This window comes from Gopherus evgoodei, chromosome 4 (genome assembly GCF_007399415.2).
Source record: "Gopherus evgoodei ecotype Sinaloan lineage chromosome 4, rGopEvg1_v1.p, whole genome shotgun sequence".
NCBI classification, from domain to species: domain Eukaryota; kingdom Metazoa; phylum Chordata; order Testudines; family Testudinidae; genus Gopherus; species Gopherus evgoodei.
This window is the reverse complement of record NC_044325.1, coordinates 60781818-60804610: the sequence shown is the minus strand read 5'-3', so window position 1 is coordinate 60804610 and position 22793 is coordinate 60781818. Positions and strand designations below refer to the sequence as shown.

General features: G+C 44.5%; 1 protein-coding gene across 1 annotated transcript in view; it reads right to left on the bottom strand.

The window, feature by feature from the left end:
• RYR3 (ryanodine receptor 3) overlaps positions 1–22793 on the bottom strand; it is a 607531-nt gene that overhangs the window by 82079 nt on the left and 502659 nt on the right. The window contains 4 exon segments of the mRNA XM_030559417.1: positions 5387–5443; positions 6724–6775; positions 7765–7871; positions 14694–14790. Of these exon segments, the coding sequence (XP_030415277.1) occupies positions 5387–5443; positions 6724–6775; positions 7765–7871; positions 14694–14790 (313 nt within the window).

Below are 22793 nucleotides of genomic sequence, written 5' to 3'. Positions count from 1 at the left end.
GAAGCGGGCGATGAGGATGCCCCATGCTCTGTCCTGCTGGATTGTGTGTAAAACTTGTGACAGAAGTGCTAGTGGATGGAAGGAACAATTGAACTGGTCCAACCAAGGAAGAAGCAGTGTCACCCTGGGAGTGGTGACCTAGAGCTCCTCTGAAGCAATATGTCGTGCATTTCCTGTTCACTTGAGAGCTGAACAGATCCCTGGTTGGGGGCCACCACTGAGTGAAAATACTACGCAGTGCTGAGTCCTGGAGCTCCCTCTCGTGGTCAACTGCAAAATGTGCTTGCAGATTCCCTCAGCAGACATGTTGCTTCCCTTGAAGGTAAGTTGCCAATAGGGTGATTTGATTGCTGATATGCCAGTTCCAGAGACTGACTGCCTCGGCACATAGGAAGGCAAATCTTGCTCCCCCCTGCTTGTTAATGTAGAAGACAATCACAGTGTTGTCTGACATTATAAGGACATGGTGAGCGCAGATGAACAGAAGAAAGGACTCACATGGCTTCTGGACTGCTCAAAACTTCAGGATATTGACATGCATCTTGGATTCTCAAGAAGTCCAGGCACATTGTGCTGTGTGGCTGTTGTGGGCTCCCCAATCTAATAGGGATGCGTCTGTAATAATGGTCCTGGCCAGATAGGAAAGGGGAAAAAGGATGCCCACGCATAACCAATGAGGATTTGTCCACAATATTAGCAAAGACAATACCTTGGCCCAAACTGTCACTATGAGATTCACAGAATGACGGCTTGGAGACTATACTGACCACAGCCAAATTTGAAGGCAATGAAGGTGGAGTCCTGCGATGGGATGATGTAGGTGCACAAACCCATATAACCTAAGAGGGACAGACATGTCTTGACGGGTAGTCAAAGGTTGCTTGTGACATAAGTTATGATATTGTTCATGGCCTGGAACCTGTGTTTGGGCAGGTACAGTCTTGCAGTGACTGAATATAAAGTTGCCCTAATGAAGTCCAGAGATTGTGTGGGGGTGAGAACAGATTTTTTTTTAACATTCATTCTGACTCCCAGTGAAGAGAGGAGGTGTAGCATCCTGGAAGGGGATGCATAGGCTTCCTGGCAGGACTTGGCAACAAGGAACCAGTCGTTGAGATCATGATCTCTGATGTGGGCTGCTACTACTGAGAATATCTTGGCAGGACCGGCCCACAACATTTTGGCACCTGAGGCGTGGAGCTCAAATGATGCCCAAACTTTGAAAGATCTCAATTCTGCCTTCTTCCTGTTCTACTCCTCTCATGGTACTGCTCCGCTACCTACCTCAATAAAGGAAAATTTTAAATGCCTTGTTCATAAATGTTAAGTAACACTTAACTTTCAAACACCTGAACAGCAAATGTAACTTCTTGTCTGCATAGTAAACACTGGCATTTTCATCTGTTTGAATAATCAAAGTGGTGCTTTTCGTGCCTTCTTGGATGTAAAGATTTGAACTGCTTCCTGAAGGTCCACTGTCTGGGCCAGCTCATGCTCTATTGAGATGGCTGCAAGGCAGACCAGCCTCTCCTATGTCATTGTGGAGCACAGATGTGTTTTTATTAACTTCAGCTTGGAGAAGCTGCGTTCTCCACTGGCAACTGTTACAGGAAGTGTTAGAAGTATGCGCAGAGCAACAAAAGCATTTGGAAAGAGGGTGATCATCTTATTTGTGCGCATATATTCCAGACCAGCCTTTGGAGTTGATCTTGCTGAAATGTATCTTGAAAAGGCTTTCAGTTCATCATCAAAATCACTCACATCAATATCGCGCATGTCATTGTGTGTCAACACTATCTCTAGTGTGCTGCATTGCTAGTGTAGGTCTTCTTCAGGTACAGTGAGGAGTTTTGGAATATCATACAACATCCCAAATATACTGCTATGTTCCTTGAGCTGCATGAAACATTCTTCAACTGACTGACTGTATTGCACAATCTAGCACCTGGTTGAAGAATTTAACTTTGAATTGTTGTTCAAGGGCTCTTATGGGATTATCCCATGCCTCGTAATCAAAATGTCTTCTTAGGTGCCTCTTGTATTCTTGAATAGGTGGGAAAATAACTTCAGTGTGAAGTTCCTCTGCCAACTTCTGCGCACCTTCAGAATGTTTTGAAACCCCTCATCTGACCAGTAAGACTGTAGGTATGACTTTGCTTTGTCCAGTTGTTCCATTGCTCCAGATAAATCAAGGTCAACACCTTGGAGTCTCTTACTTACAACATTTATTTCAAAGAGTATGTCATGCCACAACGCCAAGCCACACAGAAATGTGAAGTTATGTATGTTTCTGGTGATTCCATTTCTCTCTGCCACTGTTCTCCATTTCCTGTCATTGCATTATCCTCCATAATAGCAACTATGGCATCATCTATCTTTCCAATTTGGTGTTTGATACAGGGCCGCCCAGAGGGGGAGGAAAGTGGGGCAATTTGCTCCAGGCCCTGGGCCCCGCAGGGGCCCTGCAAGCCACTCCAGGTTTTTGGTGGCACTTCAGCGGTGGGCCCTTCACTCGCTCCGGGTCTTCAGCAGCAGGTCCTTCAGTGCAGCGGAAGACTCGGAGAGAGTGAAGGACCTGCCACTAAAGTGCTGCCAAAGCCTTGGAATGCCGGCTGGTGAGTACAAGCACTGCAAGCAGCGAGAAAAAAAAAAGCCGCAATTGGCTGCACATAGGTTGCTCTACTGTTGCCGCTTCATTCTTCAGTGGCAGGTCCTTCCCTCCAAAAGGGACCCACCTCTGAATTGCTGCCAAAGACCCTGAATCCTCCGGGCGGCCCTGGTTTGATAGGCTTTATCGCCTTCACTCGACTTTCCCATCATGGTGCACTCAGTGGTTTCAGTGTCAGAGAGGATGTTCTCAGATGTTGCTTCAAAATTTGCCATTGATGAGTTGATGCAGAGAAAAATACACAGATGCTTTGAATTACATTAAAAAATTCAGCAGCCTCACTAGAAGCTGATGCTGCATCACTGACCACCAAGTTCAATGAATGAGAACGGCATGGGACAAAAAAAAGCTTGAGGGTTTAATTCTCGGATCTGTGTCTGCACTCCTCTGTGCTTTCCTGTCATGTTGGCACTATTATCGTAGCCACGACCTCTCATGTCAGCTATCGCAATCAGGGGTGGCTCTAGGAATTCTGCCACCCCAAGCACGGCAGGGAGGCTGCCTTCCGCAGCTTGCCTGCAGAGGGTCCGCTGGTCCCGCGGCTTTGGCGGACCCTCCGCAAGCGTGCCTGCGGGCGGTCCGCCGAAGCCGCAGGACCAGCGGACCCTCTGCAGGCAAGCTGCTGAGGGCAGCCTCCCTGCTGCCCTCGCGGCGCCGGCAGAGCGCCGCCTATGGCTTGCCGCCCCAAGCACACCCTTGGCGTGCTGGGGCCTGGAGCTGCCCCTGATCGCAATTCCCGTATCTTCCAGCTTTTTGAGGAGCACATTTGTCATATCAGCTCCTGTAGTATCATCAATGTCAATAAATTCTAGAAAATGCTCTGACAGTCACCATTGCAGGGACATTTTCACTAGGTTCTGTTGTTGTTACAAAATGCACCATTAAAGTCATTTGCTCCATATGGCTGATGTCAGGTGTGCAGTCCAGAATAACAGAGTAATATCTTGCTGACTTCAGATCTGCCACAATCTCGTTTGACTTTTGTTGCCTACCATGAATCTAAGAAAGCATTTGTGGGCAGGACGAATGTCTACATGGAAGTACTTGTCCTTCATATCGAGAGCCATGAACCACATGCCCTTTTCTAAAGATGAAATTATAGCTGCCAATTGGAGCATGTGAAATCTGAGTTTGTGAATGAAGTGGTTGAGATGGCAGAGGTCGAGGATTGGTCTTCTCTTTTGGGTATCAGGAAGTAGCTGGAGTAAAACCTTTTCCTGGTATTGAGAAGGGATGTATTTTATTGCTTGTCGCGGCACTGTACCTCTTGTTTGAGAATACTCTCATGAGAGTGGTCCCCAAAGGCAAGTGGGGACAGGTGTTTTGGAGGAAGTAGGGATGCAAATTCTACTGTTTAGCCAAAGTGGATGATGTTCAGCACCCACTTGTCCGTTGTTACTGCACTCCAAGTGTTTAAAAGGAGTGCTAAACAACCCCAAATAGTGTGAGGGGGTTGAGGTGTTGGGCTTGATGTTTTGCAGCTCTAAAGATACTGTCAATAACAACACTGAGCTGGGGGCTGTGATTGAGGTGTTCAGCCTGTTACAGATGGTGTAGGAAAATGGGACTTTTGAACCCTCTGTCTCTTATGTGGTGGTTCACAGGGACTTTGGTGGAAAAACTGCTGAGCCACATATCTAGATTTGAGCAATGGGTGGTGAAACTTCCTCTTGGGGCAAGCATGTATATCCCCAGTGAATGGAGGGACTTGTCCATTGAAAAGAGGTTGAACAGGTGTGATTCATCAAAGGGGAGGTCCTCAATGGTATTCTGGACATCCCTTGGGAACACTGATGCATGGAGCCATGACTTCATGTGCATGATAATAGCCGTGAATACTCCTTTCATTGCTAGATTAACTGATAAACTATGTAGAATAAATGTATTTGATAGAGAGATTAATGAAATAAGGATGGCTGCATGATGCTCCAAGAGATTAAACGGCTCAAGGTATTAGGGGCAGCATGGAAGATGGCAAAAAGATGACAGTGGGAGAAGGAAACTAAGAGAGTATTGAGGTGTGAGGTACAGCAGAGTCAACAGAAGGGAAAGTAGGAAGAAATGAAAATAAAATACACCTCAGCTGGCAGAATTAATTTTATTTTTAAATAATTTTGTCTGATGATGTTTATTTTTTAGCATTTTTTCAATTTTTTTCTATTTACATTTTCACAGTTGCAAGAAACTCTGGGGGAAATCAGACAGACAGAAATCAGACAATAGACAATGAGTTTCAAAATATTAAAGATTTATAATCATTGAAACACAAATTGTCAAAACAAAGTAAATAACTTAAAATCAAACTCTATTAAGTTCTCAAGTAGCATTTTTCATTCTTTACCTATCTGTAAATGTCTGTTATTGTTGATGAAAATATTTTTTCAACAGTTTGTGCATGTGACTTGATGTTTACTGACACTTACAGATAAAAATCTAATCTTTCCAAGCCTAAAAATAGGCAGGAGCAGATTCAGGCAAAGCCTTAAGGGTAATGGATTAGAAATTTGAGCTTGATGCAGATAGCTTGCTAGCCTATTCTATAGCTTTTCTGGTTCCAGAAATTTGTGTTGATACATTGATCTGCTATTATATAAATAATATAGCAAAACTTCTCCATATCCTCCGCACGGCTATTGTCATTGCACCTCTCCTATCAGGCTCTTGTTAAAATGATGTTCTGTGCTTTCACTAGTGTGGAAAGGTAGTTTAAACTCTCACCTCAAATGTCTTCTCTTTTTCTTCATCCTCTTCTTCCTCTTCTTCACTTTGACAGCTCTTTTTACATTAGAACAAGAAATTGCAAATTTATACGGAGTTCGAAACAAACAGTGGTTATTTCTATTACAATTTGTGCTGAGTGAACAAAAAGCAATTAACAGAAACTTTCTAAAACAATTACAGGCATAAGCAGTAAATTAAGCATATTAAAACCTACTCTATGTAAATACTGCAACTTTACTTACTACTGACCATGCAGCTAGCAAAGAGATTTAGAGAGGGAAAAACCATTAGTAGTTAGAGCATTATCTATATATACCTATATATATAATGTTTAACACTTGTGCTCCTGAAAGCTAAGAAATTGATATTCCTCAAGGTTGAGAGTGCCTTAAAGTATTAGCCCGCATGTACAAAAACACAACAAATAAAATGAAGTTGCTATTCCAGGTTGTGGTTTTTTGGTCATAACTCAGTACATTTATCTATAGTATATGCCTTTGATCTCATGTTTTTTTCTCAGATGAAGGTGTAACTACATTTGACCCTGTTATCAATATTGATTTCTATTGATTTGTGTCTGTCATGCTGTAAGTACTGATTGCCAAACATTAAATGCCATCCAGGGATTAAAGCATGCTGATTTTCTATGACCTATTTCATAATAATAAACATAGTGTTAAGGAGCAAATATTAAGTCCTGTCTCCATCCATACTCTAGGCAAGTTTACACTGAAGTCAAAAGTAGTTTTGCCTGAAGAGGGTCTCTAAATTTTTTTATTTTATTAAATCATTTTCTTTTTAAGACAGTGTAGCAGAAGTGGGAAAATTATAATTTTCTGTAGTAGGAAAAGTCCCTTGTTTGGGCCCTGACAATGGGCTAAATTCTACCATCAATTACACCTGTGCTAATCCAATGAATTAAATTCAACCCCAAGGGCATGTGTAACTCAGGGAAGAACTTGATTCAACATTTCCATAAAAATATGGCTAGAGTACAAACCAGGAACCACTAATATCAAGAGACAAAGGATAAAAGGAGAAAGCATGCAGAAAATGCGGCAAAGAGTCCTGTGCCACCTTATAGACTAACAGACGTTTTGGAGCATGAGCTTTTGTGGGTGAATACCCACTTCGTCAGATGCATGTATTCACCCACGAAAACTCATGCTTCAAAACGTCTGTTAGTCTATAAGGTGCCATAGGATTCTTGGCTGCTTTTACAGATCCAGACTAACATGGCTACCCCTCTGATACTTGACATGCAGAAAATATACACAAATAAATTGGAGGTGCATATGTGGGATGGGGAATGGGGCTTGAAATTAAGTATTTACCTTGGCCATCATGGCTGAATAGGCAGTGTACAAAGGATCATCTTCTAGTTTGCTGTAGGGAGAAGAAATGTAATTCAAATAGCTTATTATGTGGGTTTAACATCAGAGATTATTATAATGCTGCCAGAACGCAGGTTTCATTTTCATTAAGGGGAAGGTAAACACTTCATTACCTGCAAGCCATGTTGTAAACATATCTCGTACTCTCTCAGTCCATGTAAAATTCTTTGTTAAAACATATTTATTCATATGTATGTGCAGGTGAGTAAGATAGTTACATGTTTTACTGCTGATTAACAGGCAGTGCTGACATGTCTGGAAAAGCAGGCTGCAGATAATAGTTATAGCTGTTCCCGTTGTCTAATGATTATCTGTGATAAGATTATAGGTAGATTATGTATTCAAAAACATAGGGAAGAATCTGCAAAAAAGTGGAGGAATGCTCTGCTTGTCTGTAATTTTTCTTCTATTAGTAGTCTAATTGCAAATAAGGCAGCAACTGGCATTAACAGGAAATCACACTCTCCCACCAGTGGTATTTTGAACCATTTCCCACATATTGCATGAAGTGTGACAAAAACCTAATAATATGAACTTTTATATATTAGTACCAAACGGCAGTGGGATCATCCTGGTGGCAGGAAAAATTATTAGTTTGGGCTCATATGCCTCTGAGAAATTGAGCCTCGCAATGCCTGCGTTACATATTCACTAAGTTTTATAAATGCCTCTTCTCCTTTAACCCCCAAAAAGTGTTAAAATTTGTGCTAATTTAAAGTTTATATAGAGGTTCAACATAAAAAATAAATACATATGGGCAAGTAGAAAATGGAAAAGGAGAGGCAGAACACTCTACAATACTTAATTGCATTGCTACTAAATCACTTTTGTAATGAAAATGTCTGTTAGTGATTCAGTAATGTATGATTTTACTTCTGTTGTGACAATGAATTTACTTTTATGGGGTAATTCTATAATTAGTAATTGAAAATTGGACTGTGTAGATTGGTCCTGCGTAATTTTGAATGTGGTTCTACTTACCTTCTCTCAGTGAGCGCATTGCGACTGAAATGGAGGATAATCTGATGAAGTGGATCCGGATGTTTTTCAGTCTCTTCTACCTCCTCCTCATCTTTTTTTGGAGGTGTCTGTACAAAGTTTTACATTTAAATATTTTATAAATAAAGCATCACAAACAAAAAATTAATACAGAGACAATTGAACTCAGTCAAAAGCATCATAATTTTATTTTGTTTAAATTCTTTTGCCAATATTCATGATATTCAGCAGTTTACAACATCAGAAACATGTTCTTTTGTATGACTATGAAGCATTTACTATCAAATAAGAGTAACATAATCAGGTATTGTAAAGTTAAAGTTTCTCATTTGCAATGTAGTGATTTAGACAGCTACAAACCTTATTCAGCAGAAATTAATACGTAGGCTTCCGTGCCACCAAGGATGAACGAAAGGCCCAGCTGAGTTATTGAGCAGGAAAATCAGCTAGGAAATTGAACCATTTTTACTAATATCCACAGATGCCTCCTGTAAAGAACTGCCAAGGGAGTGAAGACTTTACTGTGATTTTTTTTTCTACATCACTATTCTTGAGTCACAAGATCAATGGGATATCTCCTTAACCTTACATGTGGACAAATCATATAGGCTGTTTTGACATTCCTGAGTAGGACTTTTAGAATGTCACCCACCCTGTCTCATTGGGTGAGAAACTTTATCAGGCCTGTGGTATGGTAGACAGCCCTGAAGGATGGGTGGGAATGACAAGTGTGGGTGCAGCCTTCCTTTTACCTCAGCATGTAGCTACATACATAGGGTATGTCTACATCTACAATTTTGCAGCGCTGGTTGTTACAGCTGTATTAGTACAGCTGTATAGGGCCAGTGCTGCAGAGTGGCCACACTTACAGCAACCAGTGCTGCAAGTGGTGTTAGATGTGGCCACACTGCAGCGCTGTTGGGCGGCTTCAAGGGGGGTTCGGGGAACGCGAGAGCAAACCGGGGAAGGAGACCAGCTTCACCGCGGTTTGCTCTCACGTTCCCCGAACCCCCCTGCAAACCGCAGGGAAGGAGACCTGCTTGCACGGGGGTTCGGGGAACGTGAGAGCAAACCGGGGAAGGAGACCAGCTTTGCCGCGGTTTGCTCTCGCGTTCCCCGAACCCCCCTGCAAACCGCAGGGAAGGAGACCTGCTTGCTCGGGGGTTCGGGGAACGCGAGAGCAAACCGGGGAAGGAGACCTGCTTGCTCGGGGATTCGGGGAACGCGAGAGCAAACCGCAGGGAAGGAGACCTACTTGCACGGGGGTTCGGGGAACACGAGAGCAAACCGGGGAAGGAGACCAGCTTCGCCGCGGTTTGCTCTCGCGTTCCCCGAACCCCCCTGCAAACCGCAGGGAGGGAGACCTGCTTGCTCGGGGGTTCTGGGAACACGAGAGCAAACCGGGGAAGGAGACCTGCTTGATTACCAGAGGCTTCCTCAGGTATGCTGGGATACCTGCTTATTCCACGGAGGTCAAGAAAAGCGCTGGTAAGTGTCTACACTTGATTACCAGCGCTGGATCACCAGCACTGGATCCTCTACACCCGAGGCAAAACGGGAGTACGGCCAGCGCTGCAAACAGGGAGTTGCAGCGCTGGTGATGCCCTGCAGATGTGTACACCTCCTAAGTTGCAGCGCTGTAACCCCCTCACCAGCGCTGCAACTTTGTGATGTAGACAAGCCCATAGTGTCTGTACTTTACCGGCCACCATAAATGTAGACACAGACTAGGAGGTATGCAGATGTACTTAATAAGATGTGCAGTAAGTGAGAGAAAGGTTCCTAAGGAGACACATCAAATTTTATTGCTTACTTTCACTAATTTTTTTCTCCACACATAAGTTAGCAATGCATATTTGTGCCGCACAGGTGTCTTTATTTACCTGCACACATTACATGCTTAATGTTAATGTTGTGCCAGATTTACTGCAAATAAGCAGTGAACACTCTGAACTTGATCAACACTATTTTTCTCTGGAAGAATCAAAGTCACACTCCTTAATGAAAGCTATAACGATCTCAAATACATTCCTTCTATCCCAAGCCATTTTAATTTTATAGCTAGTCAAAAATCTCAGGAGTTTTTTTCCCCCCCCCCCAAATAAAGATATTTGCTTTCCATCTTTCCTCTGGCTCAAAAGCTGGCTGAACCACTTTAGCTCAAAGTTTTAATAAAATTCACCTTCAAGCAGAGACCAAGCATATGAAACATCAGCCCAAAAGGTGACAGTGTTTAGAAAGTTATGAGCAACTGAAAATGAAGTATTAGAATGAAAACATATGCATCCTTAATGGTAGGTATCTGTCTATTGCAGGGCTTCCATCATTGTAATATATGAGCATCCTCCAAGTAAAAAACAATAGCAATTGTGAAGTCTAATAGAATCCATGGAGTTTCTGGCAATTTTTCAGGTAAAAACTCTCAGTGGAGTAGGTTTGGGGGCTTTTTTTTCTTTTTTTGAGTGGGTGTCTTTTGGGGTTGGTAGCAATTTAGGGTATAAGGAGATGTTAGTATTGTGAATGAAATTCCTATGGTGGAAGATCATTTTCAGAGAGGAATGTTTTGCAGTGTTTGCAAGTTCTGCAAAGTGGCCTTCTTGATCCTGCCACTGCTATGATATGGAAATATTCACTTTTACCGGTTCCAATTTGCTCCCACTTAATTAGTTACATGATTAATTACGTGGTGATAGGTTTGTAAACAGTATGATCTTTTTAGTAATTTTTGTTTACTTACAACTGAAAATTTGCTATGACGTGGAAAACATATGAAAGAAAAGGTACAATACTGAGTTTGCCTTACTTTTCTCAAGCAAGTCTGTGACAATGAAAAGCCATGGCAGCAAGCGAGTTAATAGGAAGGAAATAAACTAGTACAACACAATGAAGACCAAAGACAGGGGAAATGTACTGCCATCACGGGGACTAATCTTGAATGGGAATCCTTGCCCAGTCAAAAGGGCTCCTGCCACTATTTTAAAAAAGTGAACAAAGAATCTGACTATGGTTGTCATAGGTGTTGGGATTACCTCCGAGATCTCTTTTTACTTGGCTTTTCAAGAACTCAGTTTGACTCCAGATTTTGTCACTCTATTATTTTTAACACAAGTACACTAAGTTGATTAGACTCAAGAGTAGGAGCAGAACTGTAACTAAACAATGAGCAAACATACCTGTGTAATGCCAACAGACCTCGGCAGAACTGAACTGGGGACCTCTGGAGCTTAGTGTATGAGCCTCTACCACATGAGCTAAAAGCCAACCGGCTGTTAGCTAGGGCTGTAGAGGAGACTCATTTAACTCTAAGTGGTCTCGGTGCCACTAGAAGGGACAGAACATCACACCCAGAAGGTGTGGGGGTTACACTTGCACCCCCTGTCAGATTTTTGGGCATTTCTCCAACCCCTTTTTCCATCTCTGCAATTTTGTGCCCTGAGTGGCTGCCCTGCTCACACCGCACTGGTTACAGCCTGCATAGGAGGTGGATAAAGAGCATAATACACATCCAGACTTACACAGAAAACCTCTTTCTTTATATACGTTTATACATTACATTGCATTTACTATGCATTGCATCAGGCATTTTGGGTTTTGCTTGGTTACTTTGTAGGAACCATCCCTGTACAGCATGTTCTGCCCATGTATGACTTACTCTTTACCTCTTCTTATATTTCAGGCTTACCTAGTCCATTATAAATGGTTCCCTGGGTGTTTCCCTGTTACCTTAGCTAATACAAACATTGTCTCTTAGCTTACTGACCCAGTTACCTATCTTAGCTGGCATAGACATTCTGTTTCCAGCCTGCTGTTCCATTTACCTCCCTAATCCTGTCTCCCAAGAAATGTGGTCTTACCCATGTCTAATTACTCATGTGAAGCCAGACTTACATTCCACTGCTTTTGTTTTGCTTTTTTACATTAGCATTCATTTCATTTGCATTATGTTTCTATAATTTCTTTTTTAAGTTCACTACCGAGCAACACATTTCCAAGACCACAGTAGTTGTAATAATTTGAACCACCATTAATGCTAGACTCAAAGTACAAACCAGGGGATGCAAACTCACCTTGTCTGGTATAGTCCACCATGGTGTAATTCTATATTATAAGCTTTTTTGGCCATTAAAAGATCCTTCTGTAATGTTATTACTGCTTTTATTTTAATTACATTATAAAAATCGGTACAAAATTTAAAAATCTTTCTATTTATTACCTCAGGAATTTTAGACGTGAAACAGAACATAGGCCGATTAAAATACCATTCCCTGGATCTATAGTGGTCCTCTTCAGCCACCACATAATATTTGCTATTACCAGCACAGGCATTTTTTACTTTACCAGTGTTCTAGCATATAATCTGTACTGTGTAATTTGGAGACTGTCCCCCCACAGTGAAACTAGATGCTGGCAACTCTGTCTGTAAAACATTATACCTGGACCTGTAAGTGTCTGTCAGGGACAAACAGCAGTACAAGTTTGGGGATTCCAGACTGTACATTATATTGCAACAGTATCTGAGGAGGGAAAACAAATTTCTTCCACACCATATGGGTTTTAGTGGTTTCATATTTAACTTTGTGGTATTGGATCCTTGTTAATTTTCGTAGCCCACCCCAGCTGATGTTACCTCTCTTGTACCAATTTTTTTACTTTTCTGTGGTGACAAAAGAAGGCAAGCTTTCTTGCGTCATATCATTTAAGGCAGCTTTTACTTGGTACAGCATGTATCCCCCACATACTACATATGATATTATTAGAACACATTGACTTAATGCCATACTTTTTAAAAGCAGACTGCACAATTAATTGTTTAGAGACATATTCATTGGGATGGGCCCATTTCCTTCAGAATGGCTGTAAAGGCTTCTGGGGGGGAGGGAGAAGGGGGGAGAGAAAGCATATAGTGGGGGTAGCTTGTCAACACCTGACTTCCTCGTTGCATTTTTTTTTTATTACTAAGGGTTTCCACCAGATGTGACTGCAAGGATTGCCACCATCAGGTTTATTTATCAAACCAGGAATTCTCTTCTTTAACACTTTAATTTATTACCTCCCTTTTCTTTAACATTTTTTACTGTAACATTTCCACAACTCCCAACTATTTAGTTCCCTCCAACCCTTCAGCGTTAATTTGTGCAAACCTCCTTTTAATGCCTCACTCTTTTCCCTTAAATCACTTATCTTTTAAAGTGACATATATCTCAGCTGAATTCTTTCTGTGTCTCTAAACTTACCGTACTTTTTATGTTTTCTGCACTTATTTCTTAAGGTAGGCCAGGTCTACACTAGCGCTTACGTTGGCAAAAATTTTTCCACTCAGGGGTGTGAGAAAACACCCTCAAGTGACGTAAGTTTTGCTGACATAAATACTTATGTGCAACAGCGCTGTGTCAGTGGGAAATGCTCTCCCACTGACCTAGCTACCGCAGCTTGTTGAGCTGGTTTTCTTATGTTGACGGGAGAGCTGTAAGCTAGTAAGTGTAGACATGACCGTAGTACACTTTGCCTGCAAAGCTGCACTCACTAAACACAGTCCTTGAAGGACAGCTGCTTTTTACCTATTTCCATAAATCCAAAGTAACAGACATTGTTTTCTCTCTGACTTTTTAGGGATTTTTTTCTGTTTAGTTTGTTTTCTGCTCTACAACTTTGATTTGCTCTTTATACGTTTGCATTCTTTCCTCAATGTGGCACATTTCATCAGTAAAGTTTTAGTCACCAGAAATAGTCCTTGTGAAACTGCTGCCTTGTTTGTCTGTCTCCCTCTCCCCCTCTCTTTCAGATACCAAAAGTAATACTATTTTTTCCAGGACTGTCAGTGGGACCTACTTTTTTGAAAACTGCAAGGGCATTGAAAAGACCTGTGGTATGCTCAACCATTTATTTATTTATTGCATTTAACAGACTTCTGCTTTTCTCTGCTAAGCATTTTTTTCTTTTTCATTTAATACTACTCTCTGGAATTCCTTTTCCACTCAGTCCCAGTCTCTTCCTAATTCTTCTCTGGTGAGTCCATGTCTAATTACTCATGTCAAGCTAGGCCTATAGTAGACAAGATAGTTACTTATGATTTTCCAAAAATTCAAATCCTTCCCCATATGCCAGTTCCTTTTAAAAGGTATAATGAGGCTTCTTCTGTGTATGTCAGTGTTAGCTCATATTGAATTAAGACTTAAACATATCCTCCTTGTGAGATACTGAAGTGGTATCTTCTCTTTCCATGGTCGTTAGACACCAACGAGATAGGCATTTTAGAAATATTAGACAAATGCATAAAACCTGGCATTATGAATTCCATGAAGGAGGAAGACAGAAATGGAGATCTTTCTGAATCAGGATTAGGTGCCAAGATGCAGAAGTTTGCTAATCCTCCACATCCATGATACATGAATGCTGAATTTCTGCTGAATATGGTTATGCATATTTACATTTCATTACAGAATATCAACAAGAAAATGGCAAATTTTAATTTGCGTTAAAGCTTAGAATGTTAAAATAAAGTATTATGTAACAACAAAAATTCAAAAAAGGGAAAGTATCAATCAAGTTAAGTCTTCAAACAAATAATAATTGAAAACATAGGAACATAGGAATTGCCATACTAACAAAAACAGACCAATGGTCCATCTAGTACTGTTCTATTTCTGAAAGTAATCAACACCATATACTTCAGTTGAGGGCATAAACCACCTTTTAATATACCTAAATGTGCAATACTATATCCTGGTGCAAATTTCTTCCTGACCAAAACAGGTGATCAATTTATGCCCTGAAGCATAGGATTTGCTATTTTATAAATTTAAACATATAACTATGCTAACACAAAAGGTAAATACATGTTATTATATATATATTATATATATATATTGAAAAGGGCACTGATAACTAAGCCCAGTTATTTCAGTACTTACAGCCAAATCTTGAACTAGTTTCTCCTCAAATGAATATTCCTCTGTTTCTATCCAATAGTTCTGATAACCATGGAGGAAGAGGTTAATAGAACGGTGCCTGGGAGGGGGGGTGAAAGTGAGATCAAGAGGGGTAAACAGAAGATAGTATAATAGCTTAGGTGGTTAATGATTAGTAAGGATATGTATTTTGTACAATTTTGATCCTCTGATTGGTCAGTGAAATAATATGCAAACTAAATCAAACATTCAGTGAAAAAACATTTTTCTTCAGACTTTTGAGCATACATGAGGTACACTGAGGGAACATACTAAATACCTCTTAATGCCACCACATTTTCCTGCATATGGGTCTGTTTTCACTGGTATTATTGTGATAGACCCATACTAGGATTGGGATGCCATTGTTTTAGGTGCTATACAAACACATAGAAGACAAAGTCCCTACCCCAAAGAGGTTTCTAACGGATACCAGAAAATACATATTATATACAATCTGACCAGCAAACATTGCTGTAGGAACCTTCACTTTGCAAAAAAGAAACTTTAAGTATGCAATATTTATGGTTGCTTTAAGTTCTTTAATTTCCTTGGCTGTTTTTGAAAAAAGGAGGGAGAAAAAAAATATCCATGCTTAAAAATGTTAGCATTTAGATGTACAGTACTGGGCTCTGCATTTCTTATCTCAGTGAGGTAGCAAGGGATGAGTTTTACATCCAATTGCTGCTATTGTCTGACTAGACACAGTTTTTTGTAAGGCTGGGTTAAAGAAGTCTCTTTACCATACTTTACACTGTGACTGTTGTATCTTGGCATCTGAAATCAAAGTTTAGTTTGTTTATTTCAAACTAATACAAAATGCAGCATAAACTGTGGTCAGACCCCAATACAGAAAAATCTATATTTTATTCAAACCCACTTTTTTTTTCTTATTCCTCAAGTTAAGACAGTGGGTTTTTATGGAGAATTTTCCTGTGTGTATTCATGCAATTTGTCTTTTAGAAACCTTGGGGAAGTAATTCTTATGCCTAATCAAGGAGGAAGTCTATGTGGGGAGAACATACACGGTAATGTCACAAAAGAGAATGGGGTAAAAAAAAACTTAAGTGCCTATTGAGCACACTCAAAAATGATTTTTCAGTCAGTTATTTTTAGTACATTTTGTATTCAACCAAATATTTTCAAATTAGATTGTGGACACATACCATAAAAAGCACTTTTTACAGACCAAGTTTCAAATTCATCTCTTCCTGAATTATGTGCATGAAAAAAAGTGTGACAATACTTCCTTTTAAAGTGGGAAAGATGCATTTTTAAACCTTGCATAACTTAATATGCTTGAATGGATTTTTGTCAAACTTTACAAAAAAGTCACTTTTCAGTTGAGAATATGGAAAATATTAGTCCAAAAAGAGGAGGGTTTTTTGTTTGTTGTTCCCTCCCCACATAAATTTACTATCTGAACAAGTGGAAATAGAGTCTAAATGAAATAGTACTATAACCTTAACTATAATTTTCACAACTGAATGACTGATATAATACTGGTGTCTCGCACAGTTGACTAGACAAAGGAAATTTAGTTTTAATTGAAAAGCAACACTAAGTGCAGCTGTTAAATCACTTATCTGAATGGTAGGTATGCATGAAATTAACCTAGGTAAAGATTTAGGATCTGCTAACACTTGTGAAAAGACGGTTACTCACCTTTGTAACTGTTGTTCTTCGAGATGTGTTGCTCATATCCATTCCAGTTAGGTGTGCGCGCGCCGCATGCACGTTTGTCGGAGATTTTTACCCTAGCAACACTTGGTGGGCCGGCAGGGAGCCCGCTGGAGTGGCACTGCTATGGTGCCGGATATATACCCCTGCCGGCCCCTCCGCTCCTCAGTTCCTTCTTGCCGGTTACTCCGACAGTGGGGAAGGAGGGCGGGTGTGGAATGGATATGAGCAACACATCTCGAAGAACAACAGTTACAAAGGTGAGTAACCGTCTTTTCTTCTTCGAGTGCTTGCTCATATCCATTCCAGTTAGGTGATTCCCAAGCCTTACCTAGGCGGTGGGGTCGGAGCGAGACGTTGCGGAATGTAAGATCGCTGAGCCAAAGGTGGCACTGTCTCTAGACTGCTCAACCAGTGCATACTGGGATGCAAAAGTAAGGACAGAAGACCAGGTAGCTGCACGACATATTTCCTGGATGGGAACGTGGGCCAGGAAAGCGGCAGACGAGGCTTGAGCCCAAGTCGAGTGGGCGGTTAGATGGCCAGTTGGAACGCTGGCCAAGTCGTAGCATATCCGGATACAGGATGTCACCCAGGATGAGAGCCTCTGGGAAGAGATAGGCATGCCTTTCATGCGCTCCGCCACCGCTACAAATAGCTGAGGCAAGCGTCTGAAAGGTTTGGTCCTCTGGATGTAAAAGGCGAGGGCCCGGTGGACATCCAGGTTATGTAGCTGTTGTTCCCGGCGTGATGCGTGTGGCTTCGGGAAGAAGACTGGTAGAAAAATGTCTTGATTAATATGGAAGGCAGAGACCACCTTGGGAAGGAAAGCCAGGTGCGGCTGCAGCTGTACCTTGTCCTTGTGGAATATCGTATACGGGGGATCTACCATCAAAGCACGAAGCTCTAACACTCATCTGGCCGAGGCGATAGCGACAAGGAAGGCTGTCTTCCAAGATAGGTACAGCAGCGAACATGTGGCTAACGGCTCAAAGGGAGGGCCCGTGAGCCTAGCTAATACAAGGTTGAGATCCCAGGTAGGGGAAGGGCGCTTAACTTGAGGGTAGAGCCGCTCCAAGCCCTTAAGGAATCTGGAAACTATAGGGTGAGAGAAGGTCGTACTGCCAGATTCCCCAGGATGGAAGGTGGAAATCGCGGCCAGATGCACCCTTACTGAAGAGCGCGCCAGGCCCTGCTCCTTGAGGTACCATAAGTAGTCCAAGATAATGGGGACCGATATGCCTTCGGGAATAAAGTTATGCTGGGCGCACCAATGGGAGAAGCGCTTCCACTTGGCGAGATATGTCGCCCGCGTGGAAGGCTTTCTGCTTCCCAGTAGGACCTGTTGCACCGGGGTGGAACAGAGCAATTCGGATTGGTTTAACCAGACAGCAACCATGCTGTCAGGTGGAGGGACTGCAGGTCCAGGTGGTGAAGTCTGCTGAAGTCCTGTGTTATGAGGTCCAGGCAGAGTGGCAGAGGTATTGGGTCCGCTAGAGATAGATCGAGCAGCATGGTGTACCAGTGCTGCCTTGGCCACACCGGAGCGATCAGGATTAGCCAGGCCCTGTCCCTGCGGAGCTTGAGCAGGCTCTGTGGACTAGAGGAAAGGGTGGAAAGGCATAAAGTAGACGATCTTCCCAGGGAATTAGGAACATGTCTGATAGGGAGCCTGGGGAGCGACCCTGCAGGGAGCAGAACACCTGGCATTTCCTGTTCTCTCAGGAGGCAAAGAGGTCTATCTGGGGAAAGCCTCACCTCCGGAATACTGAAAGGAGGATGTCCAGACAGATGGACCACTCGTGGGACAGGAAGGACCTGCTCAGGTGATCCGCGAGAGAGTTCTGGACTCCTGGGAGAAAGGAGGCTACCAGATCTATCGAGTGGGCTATGCAGAAGTCCCACAGTCGCATCGCCTCTTGACAAAGGGGGGAAGATTGCGTCCCTCCCTGCTTGTTTATGTAATACATGGCCGTTGTGTTGTCTGTGAATACTGCAACACAACGGCCCTGTAGGTGATGCTGGAAGGTCTGTCACGCCAGTCGGACTGCTCTCAGTTCGCGGACATTGATGTGAAGCGCCAGCCCCTGAAAGGACCAAAGGCCTTGGGTGCGAAGGTGCCTGAGACAGGAAGCGTCTGTTGTCAGGGAGACAGAGGGCTGCGATGGATGGAACGGACGATCGGCACACACCAGGGAGGGTGTCAGCCACCAGTCGAGGGAGCTCAGGACACTTGGTGGAACCGTGATTATCATGTCTATGGCATCCCTGCGTGGATGATAGACTGAGGTGAGCCAAGTCTGAAGAGGACGCATGCGCAGTCCCGCGTGCTTCGTAACAAAGGTGTACGCAGCCATATGACCGAGGAGACCGAGGCAGGTGCGGACAGAGGTTGTTGGGAAGCTTTGTAGTCATTGTATAAGGGAGACTATAGCCTGAAACCGCGGTGGGGGCAAACTGGCCGTTGCAAGATTGGAGTCCAGCATGGCCCCTATGAATTCTATCCTCTGCGTAGGTAGGAGAATGGATTTGTCTAGATTGATTATCAGGCCTAGACGGTTGAATAGGGCCTTGATGACGTTTACATGAGCGGTGACCTGAGCCTCGGAGGTCCCTCGAATAAGCCAGTCGTCGAGGTATGGGAAGACATGTATTCGACGATGGCGGAGGGAGGCGGCGACTACCGCCATACACTTCGTGAATACCTGAGGGGCCAAGGATAGGCCAAAGGGAAGGACTGCAAATTGGTAATGTTGACGATTCACCACAAAGCATAGGTACTGTCTGTGCGGAGGGTAAATCGCGATGTGGAAATATGCGTCCCTCATGTTGAGAGCAGCGTATCAATCTCCGGGATCCAGGGAAGGAATGATGGTTCCCAGGGATACCATGCAGAACTTGAACCTTCTCATGAATTTGTTCAGTCCTCACAGGTCCAGGATAGGCCGGAGGCTCCCTTTTGCCTTGGGAATGAGGAAATATCTGGAATAGAACCCCTTGCTCCTTAATTCCTCCGGAACCTCCTCTATAGCTCCCATCGCAAGGAGCCTCGAAACCTCCTGCAGAAGGAGTTGCTCATGAGAGGGGTCCCTGAAGAGGGACGAGGAGGGAGGGTGGGAAGGAGGGGTTGAAACAAACTGAAGACGGTAGCCACACTCCGCTGTGCGGAGGACCCAATGGTCCGAAGTTAGCTGGGACCACACAGGGAGGAATGCGGCAAGGCGGTTGGTACATTGCTCTTGGGCATACCCTCAAAAGTTTGGCTTTGGTCCTGCCAGTGGCTTGGTGGGAATGGAATTGTTACCCCCCTGAGGTCCAGACTGTCGTCTGCGAGAGGTACGACCCCGCCTTCTGGTGAAGTCTTGCCTTGGCCGAGGTAGGGGGTAGGGGCGCTGAGGTTGCGACCGGAAAGATCGTCTTTGAGTCTGCAGCGTATGCATTCCCAGCGAACGCATAATTACGCAATTGTCCTTCAGACTCTGTAGCCAAGGGTCTGTCTTCTGGGAGGAGAGGCCCTGGCCATCAAAAGGTAGGTCCTGTATAGTGTACTGGAGTTCAGGTGGTAGGCCTGACACTTGCAGCCACGATATATGCCGCATGGCAATTCCAGAGGCGACGGTTCTAGCTGCCGAATCAGCGGCATCCAGCGAGGCCTGGAGGGAGGTCCACGCAATTTTCTTCCCTTCCTCCAGGAGAGCTGTGAATTCCTGGTGGGAGTCCTGCAGGACGAGCTCAGCAAACTTCCCTACTGCCTCCCAAGTGTTGTAGCTATGCCTACTCAGGAGGGCTTGCTGGTTCGCCACCCTGAGTTAGAGGCCTCCCGTGGAATAGATCTTTTTCCCCAACAAATCCATTTGCCTGGACTTCCTTGATTTAGGAGCAGGGGCTTGCTGGCCATGGCGCTCCCGTTCATTGATGGACTGTACAACCAGTGAACAAGGAGGAGGGTGTATATACAGGTACTCATATCCTTTGGAGGGTACCATGTATTTACGTTCAACCCCTCTGGCTGTGGGCGGTACAGATGCCAGGGATTGCCAGATGGTATCCGCTTTAGCCTGGATCGAGCGGATGAAGGGGAGGGCCACTCTGGTTGGAGCCTCCGCCGACAGTATACTGACCACCGGGTCGTCCACCTCAGGAACTTCCTTTACGGGCAAGCTGATATTGAGGGCGATGCGGCGCAGAAGGTCCTGGTGTGACCTGAGGTCGATTGGGGGTGGTCCAGATGTAGATGTCCCTGCCACCGCTTCATCCGGGGAAGAAGAGGATGAAACCCCGGGGACAAGCGTGTCTTGGATCGACTCCTGGTCTTGGGGGATGTCCTGAGGCGGCGGATCTTGTGGGTCTGGTACGTGGGCTGGAGATTCCTCCGTACCTGCCGGGGGAGGTCTGCTCACTGTGGTCTCTGGCGCCCGATGTTCAGAAGGGCTGGAGTGTGATGGTATATGCGGATCACCTTGGGTTTGGTGGTAGGCCCAAGGTGCCCAAAAGGGCCACTGATGAGGTCCCTGGTGGTTATCCGGATCCCCATATGATGCAGTGTCTGCACGGGAGATCGACGGATGACGAGATGGCCACGGGCGGGGGGGCAGAGACTGTTTGATGTGGGTCTCTGCGTCCACTTGAACCGTCCCTACGCGATGCCAGAGAATGGTACTGAGAGTCGTGATGGTGCCAGGAGTGGGACCAGGACCTGCGACCAGCATGGTGCCAGGAGGTCGACCAGTGCCTGGAATTGCCGTGCCGAGAACAGCTGCGAGAAGTACGGTGCTGCGAGTGGTGCCGAGATCTGGAGCGGTGCCGATAGTATCTGGACGGCGACCGGGACCTCGAACGGTGCCGCGAGTACGACTGGTAACTCAATAGGGAACGGTACCGGGAGTGCAAGCGGCCGCGGGACCGGGATCGATGACGGGACCGGGAGTGCCTGTAGGACCTGGATCGGGACCGGTGGCATTCTGTGGTACCAGGCGAAGAAGGTCTTATGAGGGCCAGCTTGCCTATGGACTGAAGAATCCGCACCGGCAGCGCCGGGGGTTGAGGCAGCTCAGGCTCCGTCAAGGCAATCAAGTCCTGTGCCGTGGAGAACGTCTCCGGAGTGGAGGGCACGATAAGCTCAACCACGGCGTGTGCCGGGGAGCTGGTAAGCACCGGACTCGATGGCTCTTGCGAGGCCGGAATCAATGGTGCGGAGGACGTCAGTGCCGCGGCAGTTGACGGTGCCAGGCGGTCCGACTTGGCTAAGCGCTCAGACTGCGGTGTAGATATAGCAGCCGCAGGAGGCTTGTGCTTCTTGCTCCGTGGTGAGAGCGAATGGTGCCGGGTAGGAGCTTGGGCCGGTGATGGTTGATGTCGAGGAGCCTTCACTGTTGGCATGCGCTCCGGTGCCAAGGAGGCACTTGTTCCCGGTGCCGCTGGCGGTGCCGAAGACTGGGGAGTCAACGCTGCCTCCATCAGAAGTTGTTTTAGGCGAATGTCCTGCTCTTTTTTAGTCTGGGGCTTGAACGCCTTACAGATGCGGCACTTGTACATAAGATGGGATTCACCCAAGCGCTTAAGACAGGAGTCTTGAGGGTCTCCTGTGGGCATCGGCCTATGACAGGCCGAGCACTGTCTGAAGCCCGGTGAACCGGACATGGGCCCCGGTACCAGGCGAGGGGAAGGGGCTAACCCCCAGTCCCTCTTAACTATCTACAATAACTACTACAGAACTAATAACAACTAAACACTAACTATACTTGAAGAAATCGAACTATATGCACAATTACAATAGAAACGAGCGAATCTCTAGGGAGGTGGAGATCAGCTAAGCTGCGCTCCACTGTTCCAACAACCGACACGGGTGGTAAGAAGGAACTGAGAAGCAGAGGGGCCGGCAGGGGTATATATCTGGCACCATAGCGGCGCCACTCCAGGGGGCGCCCTGCCGGCCCACCGAGTGTTGCTAGGACAAAAATCTCCGACAAACGTGCACGCGGCGCGCGCACACCTAACTGGAATGGATATGAGCAAGCACTCGAAGAAGAATGTGTTTAACTTAATGCCTGTAAGCAATCCCATTGAAGTATTCATATATGGTAAATAATGTGAAAGTGTTGCAGGACTGGGGCCTTAATATAGCCATAGAAATAAGCATACATTTTTATACACTGAAGGAACATAATATGTGGTCAGAAATTGATGAATAATTCTTGTTAAAATTGAAGCAATTGTCATGTTGGTCCATTAAGACAGCAAAACTCATCCAGCAACATTTAAGTAACTACCACATCAGGGACCTCTGCAACATAACACTCCTTGACTTACTCCAGTGCCTTTCTCCACAAATATAAATCTCTTCTCAGCTTGTGTTCTTTCAGATCCAAATTAAATAAAAAATGT